General features: G+C 41.0%; 1 protein-coding gene across 2 annotated transcripts in view; it reads left to right on the top strand.

The window, feature by feature from the left end:
- Positions 1-6,986: 6,986 nt before the first annotated feature.
- The window catches only part of ATP6V1C2 (ATPase H+ transporting V1 subunit C2), a 72,192-nt gene continuing 64,821 nt past the window's right edge, over positions 6,987-14,357 (top strand). For both annotated transcript variants that reach the window (XM_036749497.1, XM_036749496.1), the window contains exons 1-2: positions 6,987-7,118; positions 10,760-10,827. In XM_036749497.1, coding sequence (XP_036605392.1) covers positions 6,987-7,118; positions 10,760-10,827 — 200 coding nt within the window. The remainder of the gene's footprint in view (positions 7,119-10,759; positions 10,828-14,357) is intronic.

Below are 14,357 nucleotides of genomic sequence, written 5' to 3'. Positions count from 1 at the left end.
CCCTGTGCTCTAAAGGAGTTTACAATCTAATAGAAAGGAAAAATATGTACAAGGTAGAAATATGATATAAAATAGAATGTGTTAAGTTCAAAAGAGAAATCCAGATAAAGTGCTATGAAAAATTTTGAGGCAGAGAAATAACCTTCTCTTAGGGGAGAAAGAAGTCTTCCAGGGAAGATTTCTTGAAAGAGGTGGCACCTGAGTTCACCCTTCAGGAAAGGCATGAGAGAAAAGAGTCATCAAAGGCCAGAAACTACAAAAGGGTAGATGTGGGGTTAGGGAACATGGCTATGAAACCTTTTAGAAATATACCTGGGGACTGTGAACTTGTTTTTTAAAAAATATTTCAGTATTAGTATTTCAATGTAATTGCCTTCCTTTGTGATGCTACGCATTTTTTATGCATTTAAAAACAATATTCTGAGAAGGGGTACATAGGCTTCACCAGACTGCAAAGGAATACATGAGACAAAAATGGTGAAGAAGCCCTGCTCTCGATGAACTAGAAATAAACTCAGAAACCACATCAACACAGCAAATATCCTTCCTTCAGGATAGCAAATTTATTTTTGTTTATATATGTTTACTTGTAGACAATAAAATAGGTAGAGTGGACTTGAAAATTGTACCTAAAGGATCACATGAACTGTATGACAGTATCTAAGTGTTAGCCGTTATCATTAGTCAGTGATATTTTAATAGATGTGTAAGTATACTATTTTAATATACAGGTAGGCAGCTGGGCATAGCGATAGGAGATCAGCCTTAGAATCAGGAAGAGTTGGATTCAAATTCTGCTTCAAACATTTTAATAGCTGTGTGACCTGGACAAGTCAATCAAACTCAATGTGCTTTAGACAACTCCCCAGGAGACTAGCTATGATTTGTACTTTGTAAGCCTTTTGAATTGCAGGAGGATGTGAGGTTAATTTATGTATCTCTTCAAGATACTTTCTTTCAGTACCATGAACTCTAATACTGGCAATGAAAATGTTGCAGGCAAAAATGTTTTTAAGACTTCAAGGATCCATTATTCCCTCCTAAGATGGAGCTCTCAATCTCTCTACATTTTAACAGGTAATCTTCATGAATTGTGATGTCCAAAAACATTCTAGACCAGGTGATCAACTCTTTGGTTTGATATGCCTTTCTGAATTCCACTAGCTTGAATGTTGTTCAGGTGATGGTCTGTTGCTGAGCCCAAATGAGTCCAAAAAATGGAAACACACATCACGGTTCTTTACCCTCTTCCCCTACATGTTGTGTTTGTTATTTCTCTTCCTAGGCCCTAAATGAACAAAAGAGAGAGAGAGAGAGAGAGAGAGAGAGAGAGAGAGAGAGAGAGAGAGAGAGAGAGAGAGAGAGAGAAGCAGAGACAGAGACAGAGAGATCCACAAACTATTTTATATTCTGTGTAATTCTCCTTGTGACAAGAATGTAAATTAATCTTTTAGGGGGAATCCTAGGATTTTATGGAATTTCTTAAGGGCCTATATGTGTAAGGTGCAATATTTTATCTGGGGGAGGCATGGCTAAATAGCAACCCATATGAAAAAAGATGAATTTTGTTAGTAGACTGCAAATTCAACATGAGTTGGCAGTGAATTATGGTAGTCAAAAGTTAATGCCATTTTAAGCTGCATTAGTCATAGTGTCCAGAAAACAGGGGGTGGCAGTCTCATTGTACCCTGCCCTGATTAGACCATACCTGGAGTACTGTGTTCAGTTCTGGGTGCCACATTTTGGAAAGGATATTGATAAGCTAAAGAAGGGGACTTTCAGAGAATGTTGTTCAGAGGGTAATCAGGATGGGGAAGGGATTAGAATCAACACCCTATGAGGATTGGGTAAAGAGACTGAAGACTATTAGCCATCTTAAATATTTGGAAGGGGCATGATTAGACAGGATTATGGAATCATAGATCTAGGCTTGGAAGAGACTTTTGAGGTCATCTAGACCAACCCTCTGATTTTATAGATGAGGAAACTCTATCCCATGGAGTTTAAGTGTCTGGCCCAAGGCCAGGCAAGCATAAGCATTAGAAAATGATTGTTATTCTTGGTTCCAGAAGGCAGACCTGGAAGCAAGGGGTCAAAGGTGCCAAAAGATAGATTTAGGTTTGATCTAAGGAAAAATGTTCTAACAATTAGAACTATCACGAAGTGGAATGTGATGCCTTAGGGGGTACTGAGTTCCTCCTCACTATAATTATTCTAGGTATGAAAGAATGAGTATCTGCTGAAGATGTAGAGGGATTCCTGGTCAGGTTGGAGGTGGACCAGATGACCTCTGAGGTCCTTTCTAAATCTGAGATTCTATGATTCTTTAAACAAGTTCCCTATCACTGAATTTTGTGTTTTGCACACCGTAGGTACTTAGTAAATGTTTACTGAATGAATCATTCAGTTGTTTTAGTTACATTGTGAATTATAGTTATCAGTTTTTTGTCTCATCTTCCTAACTCCCCCAAGAATAGGCATTTAATAATTATTTGTTGGATTGATTTAAGCTGAATTAAACTGCAAAATAGCTAATGCAAGCAGGATTTAGGGGAACTTTATTCAGGTTTAGTAGGACACAATGAGACTCTTGGAATAGAGACTTTCCAGATTGGAATCCCACATGTGACCCTTACATGTGAAGATGGACACCTCTCCAGGCTTTAGTTTTCTCATCTCCAAAATAGGAGGAAATAATCCCTGTGACCTCACACAGTTGTGAGGATCACTAAATATAAAGTGCTATGTTGACAGTTGGTTAGTTTTGCTGGGCTAAATTTCTCTGTCAGTCTCTGTTTCTCTCCTCTGTCTCTGTGTTAGTTTCTGTCTCTGTGTCTGTGTCTGTCTGTGCCCCGCCCCCCCAATCAAATGGGATAGCTCGTTATGCTTGGAATGTTCTAACCTCTTGGCCCCGCCTTCTGGCTTCCTGGCCTTCCTTCAAGACAGGTCAAATCCTACCTAGGGCTAAAAGCATTTTCCTATAATCCAGCCCCTTCTAATTTCATTTTTGTCCCGCCCTGCCCCCCCCCCAAAAGCTAGCTTTCCCTTTGAGTTTACCTCCAGTTTAATCTGTATATATCTTGTCTCAACATAATTGTTTGCATGTTGTCTCATTAGTACATGAGCTTCTTGAGGAATGGGTCTGCTTGTTTTTGGTTTTTACCTTTATTTGAATCCCCAGTACTTAGCACAGGGCCTGGCAAATAATAAGCTTAATAAATGCGTATTGACTTCCATATTCAGAAACGAAGTTGATGCTAAAACTAAAGTTAACAATTTAAAAAAAAATAATGAGTGCAAAGCGCTTTGAGGGCAGGGTAGGGCTGGGTTCAGTAAAAAGAATCATTTGGAGTCTCTGGACCTGTGTTCCAAACCTGTTCCGACAAGGTTATTTCATCATTTATGAAATGAAGGAACTTGATGGGATGACCCCTTCAGTTCTTACAGAACATTCAAGTCCCATGTAAATTCCATGCTGGGGAAGCTAGGTGGAACACTGGATAGAGCACTGGGCTTGGAATAAGGAAGACCTGAATTCAAATCCAGCTGCAGATACTTCCTAGCTGTGTGACCCTGGGCAAGTCACTTAACTCTGTTTGCCTCAGTTTCCTCGTCTATAAAACGAGCTGAAGAGGGAAATGGCAAATCACTCCAGTATCTTTGCCAAGAAAACCCCAAAGGGGTCTCGACGAGTCGCACATGACTGAACAACAACAAAATCCCATGGTATCATCATCATCATGATTCCTTTTGGTGGAGTGTGTGTGTGCGCGCGCGCGCGCGCGCTGTGTGACCCTGAGTAAGTCACTTAACTTTTCTTGGCCTCAGTTTCGTCACTTGTAAAATAAGGGGCAATGATATCTTTAGGATTTACTGCACCGAGGAGTTGTGACATTCAAATGAGCTAGTCGTATGGAAAACACTTTGCAAATCTTCACTAGCTATATAAATGTCAGCTGCTGTTACTCTGATGATGCCCTGTGGCCTAAGATGGAAGGGGGGGGGAGGCCAGGTGAGTCGGAGAGAGCCAGCAGGGGCCCTGCGCCAGGGGACCTGGTACCTTATGCAAATCCGCAAGCAGGTGGGGGCAGTTGAGCCACCTCCTCAGCGGCTGCTCGGGGATAAAACGCCAGGCTTTCGGGGCGGGGCCGGCGGGTGCAGCTGGAGCCGCAACCGCCTGGGAGCCGGGGCTCGCGCGCACCGGGGACAGATCTGGGCAAAGGGGGTAGCACCTGCCCTCTAGCGACCCCGGCAGCCAGTTGCGGGAGGCAGCCCAGCACGCCCCAGTCCCCCTCCCCCGCAGCGGTACCCAAAGCAACTCCCCGAAGGGCGGGAGGTTCCCCTACCCCAGGGCTGCCCAGGCGGATCGAACGCATCGTCCCGAACTGGAGCTCTCGTCCGCCTCCCGCCTCCAGTCTCTCTGCCCTCAGCTCTTCCCACGCACCCTGGCATGCGAGCCCCCTTCACTCTACGCCAGGTAAGAGCCGGAAGAAAATTGGGAAAGTGTTACCGAGAGAGGGTGGGTGAAGAAGGGATCCTGCGAGTCGGGAGAACCCAGACCATTCGCGATCCAGAGACAGGGAGAAGGAGGAAAGGAAACTTCCACCCACATTTATATTGGCTTCAGTTTTACTCTGGGGACTCGTTCTCCGTCGTTTCTGAATGGGAAGCCCAGGATCCAGGTAGCTCACATTTTTACAGCTTTTTCAGGTTTAGCAGTCGCCTTCCTCACTACACTCCCGCGAGGCAGGGAGCACAGGTAGTATTATCCGTTTTTGACAGGCGGGGAAACTTAAGTTCAGAGGTGAAGGTCACAAGACTGGTAAGGGTCAGAGTTCAAACTGGAACCGGGTCTGTGAACCAAGACCAGTACATCTCGCTGCCTCTTGTAGGGAACTATGAGGCAACTTTTAAGTTCTTTCCAGCTGACAGTCTTTTGAGTTGTCACATCAACACTAGGCAGTTTGCAGGGGCACCTCTTCAGCCCCCTGAGAATAGAGGCAATCCATCCCTAGATTCTTTGCAATAAAGACAGAATGAAATTTTTGCTGTTTTTAATGGATTTAAAAGCAATTGGGGTTCCGCTGACTTAAAACTGCCTCCAAGAATTAGATATCAGTTTCTTTTAGTAAAATTCAGGGTTAGTTTATTTTTTTAGTTCACATTGCCTTCTTACCTCCTACTTTGGTCATCTAAGCAGGTATTAAAGGGAGGAGGTACTTGAGAGGAAGGAAAGACAGAAACACCTAGAGGGAGGGGAGACAATGAAAAGAAGAAATGTGTGTGGGTGTATTTGTGTTCGAAAAAGCAGAACTAATAGGTTTTAGTGGTAAGAACTGTTGGGTAGAAATTCTTAGGTACCAGGAGTAAGAAACCAGGCTGGCTATAAGCTACTTCTCTGAAAGGAAGCCATGCCCCATCCTCTGTAGACCAGATTTTATGAGTTTTTCAGAAGAGACTTTGTTAACAAAGGCTTGTTCAGTTTTGTGGATCTGTAGTTAATATTTGATGTTAGAACTGCAAGGATACATAGAAGATTATGGAAATTGAAGCACAGAGGGAAAATGACTTGCTCAAAGTAAAACAAAAAAAAAATTACTAAATGGCAGAGTCAGAATTCAAACCTAGGCTTTTTGACTCCAAATCCAATAATTATGCCACCGAGGTTTTTCTTTCCCAAAGAAGGGAAATCCCATCTCTATTACTCCTCTTCTCTCCCCACCTTGATATCGCACCCTTCCCTCCCCAAAATCAGTTTTTCAGGAAACCCATGTAGTCCATTCAAAAGGTGGATATCGTAGTATAAAGGATCATCAAGTTCCCAAGCTAGGCCTCCTGATTATTACAGGTTTTTATGAGGTCATATGGGGATTTGTCACTGGAATAGGGTGGAGGGAAAGGAAATGGAAAACCTTCGGCTCTTCCACCTCCACCGCCACCTACTCCTCTTCCTTCTCCTCAGGAACCAGTTGGAACAACCCTGAGAAAGAAGGCAATGCTAAAGCCTTTCTTTGATATGCAGGAGGCCAAGCTCCATCCAGGGCTCACATCCCTTGGGACTAGGTACTTCCCATCTTTAAGTAAATGGACTGCTTTAGGACCATAGAATTTAAAGTGGAAAAGAGTTTTCAAGATTGCAAAATTTTAGAGGTGAAAGGGACCTCAGTGGCCATCTAGTTCAATTCATGCCAAAGAGCAATACCTACTACAATATGCCTGAAAAGTGGTCACCCAGCCTCTGCTCGAAGACCTCTCAGGAGGGGGAGCCAGTCATCTCTCGAGACAGCTGATTATACTCTTGAGCATTTTTAATTGCTTGCAGGTTTTTTCTTATAGCAAGCTCAAATTTGACTCTTTACAACTTCCATCCATTGTTCCTGGTTCTGCCCTTTGGAGCCAAACCGAACAAGTTTAATTCACCGGAAAATTCCACATCAGTCAGTAAATCAATTAATAAACATTTAGTAAGTACCTGCTGCGTGCCAGGCTCTGTGCTAAAGGTTTCAATTATTTGTTATTTTGTTCTCCTGAGTCTTCTGTTCTCTGAGCTAAATATTCTTATTTCCTTCAACCAAAATATATGACTTGAACTCAATGGCTTTTCACCATCTTGGTTGTTCTGTTCTCCTTTGGACTCTTTCCAGCTTATCAAAGTCAATACTAAACTATAGTCCAACTCTGTCATTTTACAGTGGTGAGACCTGAGGCCCAGAGAGAGAAAATGACTTGCCTGAAGTCATAGCAATGATTCTAACCCTGGCTGACTCCAAAGATTTGAATCCAAATCCAATCTGAGGCTGTTTCTCTATGCATGACACCATATCTACCTGTGGCAGGTCCAGTCCCTATCCTCAATCCTATAGATCTGGTACTAGAAAGAGGAAAAAAAGCAAGTAGGAAGGTCCTTACACTCTTTACTTTTATATGTTGGTTTTCTTTTTTATGTGTTTGCTCAGTAACCTTGACTAAAAGGGAAGACTTCAAGCATGTCGTCGGAATTTTGGTTAATTTCTGCCCCTGGAGATAAGGAGAATTTGCAGGCTCTGGAACGGATGAACACTGTAACTTCCAAGTCGAATCTGTCCCACAACACCAAATTTGCCATTCCTGACTTCAAGGTAAAGGCCTAGAAATAGGAGAGTCTAGGGAGGGTTGGGAGGGAGGAAAGAAAAAATCAATAATTAAGAAGAGGAAAGAGAAAGGCTGCTGCTCATTTTAGCATCCTGGAAGGAAAGGGTTAATTTCTTTTTTTGGAAATCGTGCTGTATTATAGTGCAAGAGGATCTGAGTTATTATTTAGGCAAGTCATTTAACATAACTGCCTCAGTTTCCTCATCTGTAAAATGAGGTTAGACTTAGATGACTTTCTGGTCCCTTCCCACTCTAAACCTATGATCCTATAAAAAGTAAGGTGGTACTGTGAAGGCTAATGAAAAGTAGAAAATGGCCATCAAGAGCAAATGGCCATAGGATTCTAGATCTTAAGCCACAATGGACCTCAGGGGCCACTGACTAACCACCTTGCTTTTGTAGATGAGTAAACAGAGGCCCAAAAGAGTTTAAATGCACAGGTAGTATGCATCAGATTTCAACCCAGAATCAGCAAATTTTCTCCTATATCACATAGGTCAAGATTGGGTGGTAGAAATGTCTGAGTTTACAGAACTAGGAACATGAGAGGAGGAGTCTTCAAATTAATTGTGGTATCATGGGAAAGGATGGATAACAGAGAGATCAGAGAAACTATTTCTGCACAATAACTAACAAACTTTTGGATAAGGAGAGAACAGTATCTTCCAATTGTGGGTGGGTTCCATTAAAGATGGAACTAGCTAGCTCCATCTTTGTTTAAAAACACTTGTTTTTTCCCTCTTGAAAGTTTTCCAGGAAAGTCTGCTGACTGGCCCTCAAGAGTTAAACTCTTGGTCTTATCTTAAATTTCCATTCTAATGCCTTCTGGTAAGGACTAACAATATGCTATAGTTTGGAATTTGCCTTGTTTGTCTCCATCTTTAAGTGTACTTTTGACCCACTTTAGGGAAGGCATGAAGGGAAAGAAATTCAGTGTTCATGTCCAAGATCACTTTTCAGTTCCCATATGCCTTGGCATTGAGTAAACTTTTCCATACCTCTTATTCAATATGAAAAGAGAAACATTCTTGAATTCACAATGCTTAGTTGCATAAGACTTTTTTTTTTTTTGAGACCAGGTCTCTCCATATCACACCCAGGCTGTAAGTACAGAGGCCACTCACAGGCCCACTGCTGACCAGTTCTGAAGCTTTGACCTGTTCTGTTTCTGACCCTGACTCCTTAGGCAGTCTGGGGACTCTTGTGCTCCTTGGGGTTCACCATACTGGTGTCTGACTTAGCACAGACACTGGCTTTAGCCCTATTCTGGCTCAGAACTTCAGAGCTCAAGTGATCCACCAGCCTCAACCTCTTCAGTGGTACAAAGTGTGTGTCATCCTGGCCTGGCAGAAATAATTTTACAAAATTAATTAATTCCCTCACCTCCTTGAACTAACTTTTTATACTGACTAGGTATGTGTGTATCCCTTCCCAGGATGAAAGTGAGAACTGAGAGATTGGAGTCACTTGCAATGGAAAATAAAAACTCCCATTTATATAGTGCTGTTAAGGTTTACAAAGCTTTCTGTCTAAAAGTTCACTCTGCAGTTCATGGATTGGACCCTGCCCAAGCTCCACTTAAAGCCTGTATTTTGCGTCCTCCAGTCTTGGAGTGTATGTCTAGGGTAACCTTTCTCTTTGGAACAGCAACCCTGAGGGTCTTCCCCTCCCAGCTTGATTTCTTTTTTTTCTTTTTCTTTTTCTAATTAAAGGGGCAATCCCAAATCCCTTCACTTTTAAAAGAGGCCTATTCACTGAATGGGCGGTACCTCACTCTATGTAAGTCCCTGCCTAGTGTTACACAGCTAATGAATATCAAAGCCAGGATTTGATCCCTGTTCTTTCCCAACAGAAAGGACAGCACCCTTTCCACTATATCACATCACAAAGAAACCTTAAGATTAATATATATGATTACAATCGTTTTATCTTGAAAGCAGGTCTATTTGTATGTCATACTGCCTTAGAAGGCAGACTACTGGGGACAGGATATCCACATTTAGTGTGATTATGTTCCTTACCTCACAGGATTTCATTGTCAGGGAAAAAAAACACCATAGAAATAGGAGCTATGGGTGCTTGAGAAGTCATAAACAGACATCTGGAATCAACCAAGCAAACGTTAATTAAGTGCCTAATGGAGGTTAGGTACTGTGGAATAGAAAGAAAAAAGGAAAACAGTTCTTGCCTCAATCAGTAAACATTAAGCACTTACTATGTGAGCTTACATGTACGTACGTTAATCTATGTGTGTATATATGTATAATTACATACAAAATAAAAACAGTGTAGTTTTGAGAGGCAGGCCACTGGCAGGTAGAAGAAGAAAGACTTTTTGTAGGAGGAATGATCCAGATGTTTAAGAGAATGATGTGTACACCGACTGCTCTTAGATCAAGCGTTCTTTAATTTTTTTTTATTTGTATATCATGGATCCCTTTGGTAGTCTAGTGAAGCTTATGGGTGCCTCGGAATACAGCTTTACTGCATAAGATAAAATATATAGAATCACAAAAGAGACTTAATTATACCAAACTACGTTTTCTTCAACATATTGAAAAGGTTCCAGGACCTTAGGTTAAGTACCCTTGTTTTAACTTCTGCCAGACCTCAATCTTCCTTTATTTCAAAAATAGGGATAAGCACAGGAAATCCCTTCATAAACTATTAATCCCATTTTACAGATGAAGAGCTTAGGTTTAAGACCTTGGAGGTCCCTAGTCCAATATTCCTCCCAGAGATATTAAGTGACTAAGCACCTGAAGTCACACTAGTAGAAGAAGCCCAGAGTTCAAACCCTTGATTCAGGGCTCTTTCTGATCTACCTGGCTGTCTTTTTTAATAGAAGTTGAAAACATTAGTGTCTTGGGGGAGTGAAGAGGGAGGACCCTAGGGGAAGAGAAGCCACATCTTTAATTTCATCAGATGTAACTGGGCATTGTCTTCTATTCTAGCATACTTGTATTCCTTCTCTAATCCCTTAGGTGAGCCCAAGGAATGTTTGTAAACATTTAGAACATCTAAGAATATGGCTGTCCCAAGGGTGACCCTAAAGGAGCCCTACCCAAACCAGATCCTTTATCTGTAACAGCCAAGACAACTCAAGAAGGTGTGGGTTGAAATCTCTTGAAATAGAAATGCTTTTTAAAATTTAACTTCTCAATTTGATTCGGTCAATTTGATAAACAATGAGTGCCTACTGTGTATAAGGCACTAGACTAGTTTCTGACTTACAAAGACAAAAATAGAAATAATCCCTGCAAGGAGTTGACATTCTACTTAATTTTCAAGTTTGCTTCCACAGATATCTCTTGCTGAAATCATACAAATTGCCAGATTGCTATTTTCTATTCAGTAAAGAAAATGAGAACTAGGACCTACCACAAGATAACATGCAGTCTTTCCTATGGGAAAAATATGACAGTGGGGAGAACCTAAGGGCCCAAGTTTCCCTTATTAAAGAATTTAACCAAGTTCCTAAACTCTGGATTAACCTATCTAACAATGAATGGCTCTCAAACAGGCTACCATAGTTTCCCACTGGAAGCTGTTCTGTTAAAAAAAAAAATTCATAAATCATCTTTCCCATAAAGCTTTTGTACAATTAATTAATTTATGCTCTTTACAGGTGGGGACCTTGGATTCTCTTGTTGGTCTCTCAGATGAGTTGGGGAAACTTGATAGCTTCACTGAAAGGTAAACTAGTCCTTATTTACTACATACAAATGAGAATCTGACTTTGTTTTTAGAGGACACAGTGTTCTTGCACTAACTGAATCCATACCTGTCTAAACCTGGTGGTAGTACATCATCATGGTGGATGGAGAATGCTTAACCTTTTGCTAAGGGCTGCAGGGTCATCGTGGTAGTCACTTGCTTAGATAAGCATGCTGCTAAAGAAGACCATGATATTCAAAGCAATTATCCTGAAAAAAAAGTAGGACTCTCAGTATTAAGCTCTGGGAATCAAGAAGTTTTCTTTCCTTCCAGAAATTGCCTGGAGCATTGTTTAGAGCTGTAGTTTTCCTACTTTTTGAGGTTGCGAAACCTCCTGCATTTCTTGTAGGGCACAGAATTCTGTCCCCAAATGCTGCGTTGAGCTATAGTCTAAGAGGGAGGACTGTGGATGCAAGCTTTGAAATATGAAAATCTTGGGGTTCCAGGGAACATAGTTGAAGTACGATTGATAATGGTTGCTATTATATGACACGCATTGGGAAATCCCTCTACCTCCCTGCCAATTGCCTAATAGTATTGTTATTTGTAACAATGGTAGTAAGTAATATTTACCTGTTTGCTGGTTGTGGGATGTACTATATAACATATATGTATATATATATACACATATATAAAATAGCCCTAATGTTGAGGGATTTCACAATTTATGAAACCTGGGAAAAAATTGCTTTGCACAGAGAATTGTTTATGGAATGAATGATTGAATGAATTAAATGTTTTGCATTTTGCTTATCTGTAAAATTGTGGGATATAATTTAGCTTCTGGTCTGTTTAGTGAGATATTGTGAAGGCGAGGTGATAAGATCAGGGTATATGCTTTGGGAAATTCTAAGGAGAAATGATCAGCATTTTCCATAATTTGGGCAGGGGCAGAATGATTCCCTAGAACAGTTCATAGGATTTAAAGCCAGAATTAAATTCAATTAAGCAAACATTAAATACATTTTATGTTTGAGTCACCGTGCTAGGTGCTGGGGATAGGGCTGTAATGTCATCAATATGGAGAAATTCTGGTGAAGAAGCCCCACCTATCAATTCAGGTGGACACCTCTGCAACTCAGAGTCATCTAGAACACTGAGAGGTTGAGTCATTTGCCCACAGTCACACAACTAATGTGACCTAGGTCTTCCTGGCTTGAAGGCTGGTTCGAGATCCACTATGTCACACAACTGGAGATACAGAGACGAAAATGAAACAGTCCCTGCTCTGGAAGACCTTCTATTTATTTGTGGGTGGACGGGACCATAGAAATGATTTAATATAGCCGACTCATTTTGAGATGAGAAGGTTATGTGCAGTAAATGCTTAATAAATGTTATTCATTCATTAGTCCATTCATCCATCCATTTATTCATTTAAAGTAACAGAACTGAAATTCAAACTGAGGTCATTTGATTGAGGTCATTTGATTGTCATCTGTGCTGTTTTTACTATATTATACTGCCTAATGGTTGATAGGTACTGTTACCTTAAGATGTTCTAATAATTTAGATATTGCTGTAGCAATTGACTGTAATTCTGAGTAGTATGTTCAATGTACCAATGAGGTATTATTTTGTTGTCTGCATCTTACTATAAAGTTTCTTGTGTGTATGAGTTTGTCATCTAGGTTGCTTTTGATATTAGGAAGGAAATGTGCAAACATATTAATATTAATAAGACCTACCTAGAGAGAGGCATGTGAGTGTGTGTGTGTGTGTGTGTGTGTATTCTATACACTGTATAATATAATTAGAATTGCAGATTGTTAAGAGTTTGAAAGAGCTATAGAGAGCTGGTTAGTTAATCTCCTTCATTTTAAAGTAAAGAAATTGGGACCCTGTGAGGTAGATGGCTTGCCCAAGGCCACCCACTGAATTACCGGCAGCAGTCAGGTATACCGACTAGAGTCTGGGTATAAGAGGTTAGTTCACCAAAAAGCAGCAGCCTTTGTAGTGTAGTAGAAGGAACACTGGATTTGGGAAGTCAGGACGCTTGGATTTTGATTCTTGCTCTGCCCCCACCCTCTCTAACAAACTGATCTCAGAAATCAAAAAGAGAAGACAGCATGGCATAGGGGATAAAATGTGGGATATGGAATCAAGAAGGCCTGGGTTCAAATCATCACTTATATGTTAACTAGCCATGGGCAATCACTCTACTTTTCTCAGCCTCAGCTTCCCCATTTGTAAATGAGTATAATGCCTATTTTAGAACTTATCTCTCAGGTTTGTGGTGAGGATCATATGAGATAACATACTTTAAAACACTGTTATTACCTCTAAGGTCCCTTTGAGTTTTAGAGTTTGTGATTGTCTTTCCATCATATCCTACATTCAGGGTCAAAAAAATTCATAAAAAAGAAAATAAGTGCAATTGGCATGCTAATCATCTGGCTACACAAGGTAGCAGCTAGAACTGACCCTTTGTAGCAGTCAATACAAATCATTCCTGATTTATGGAAGTAGAGAGATCCAAAAGAAAATAAATCATGTGACATGTCTTAATTTTCAGTACTAGCTGTTGTTTGTCCTTCGTTCTTGAAGAGGACCATGCCATCAGGAAGGAGATGTCATGACTTGCAAGTGAAATTGGACTGAAGTCAGGCAGGGCTGTGTAAAGTCACTGGTCTCACTCTCTCCACCAGAGCTATCTGGGTCCATTGGCAAGATATAGATCAGGGCGACTGGAGATGACTTCAATGCAGTGGGAGGCCTTGGCCTTTTTAAGCTAAGGTCTTTCCCAGGCCTCAGTTTATCTGAAGCAATGCCCATTCGATGATGAAGCCTAGGTAAAAATGAGGCAAAGAGTGGCCTCTTTTACCTGGTCAAGAAAAAAAAAAAACAAAATCAATCCGGGAGGGGAAGACCCTCAGGGTTTCTGACCAGAACAGAAACAATGAGTAGATACTGTGTCAAGGCCCATGATCAGAGAAGAAAATTGAGATTTGAGTTGGAAAGAGCCCTAAAGATCAACTAGGCCAACTCTATCCCCCTACCCCTCACTGTTACAGGTGAGAAAGCTGTCCCAGATTTGTTACATAGCTTTCTAAAGTAATATAGCTGGTAAGTGTTAACAGGATTCAAACCCAGGTCTCCTGTCTGTAAATCTGGGACTCTTTTCCTTGAATGCCATTGCTTCCATAAGATAGGCATGATCTCTTTTGACCTCTCCATAAAGTTAGTTCAAGCTCAACAGTGGTATAGCCAAAGGGTGGCTAATGTGCCAGCTACCCCTGCCCACACAGTGGGAATAAATAATGTAGAGAACGCTTATAAGGAATAGAGTATTCAAAGAAACTGCCCATACCCAGCTTCGGTTCTTTGAAAAGGATTACTAGATTCTCTGAAAAGTGCTTAAGTGTTATTAGATAAATAAATACTAGCTGTGCTTGTAACCTAGGCAGCACAAACCTGTCAGCACTGCCTCTGATCAGGAGAGTGGAGAAGGTACAAGAGTTTTCAGGGTGTATTGTTTCCATATTCTTTTATTATTTATTTACTCGGCT

The sequence above is a fragment of the Trichosurus vulpecula genome, chromosome 3 (genome assembly GCF_011100635.1).
Source record: "Trichosurus vulpecula isolate mTriVul1 chromosome 3, mTriVul1.pri, whole genome shotgun sequence".
In the NCBI taxonomy this organism is placed as follows: Eukaryota; Metazoa; Chordata; class Mammalia; order Diprotodontia; family Phalangeridae; genus Trichosurus; species Trichosurus vulpecula.
Note: the sequence above shows the minus strand (reverse complement) of the source record. Positions and strands in the feature narration are given on the sequence as shown.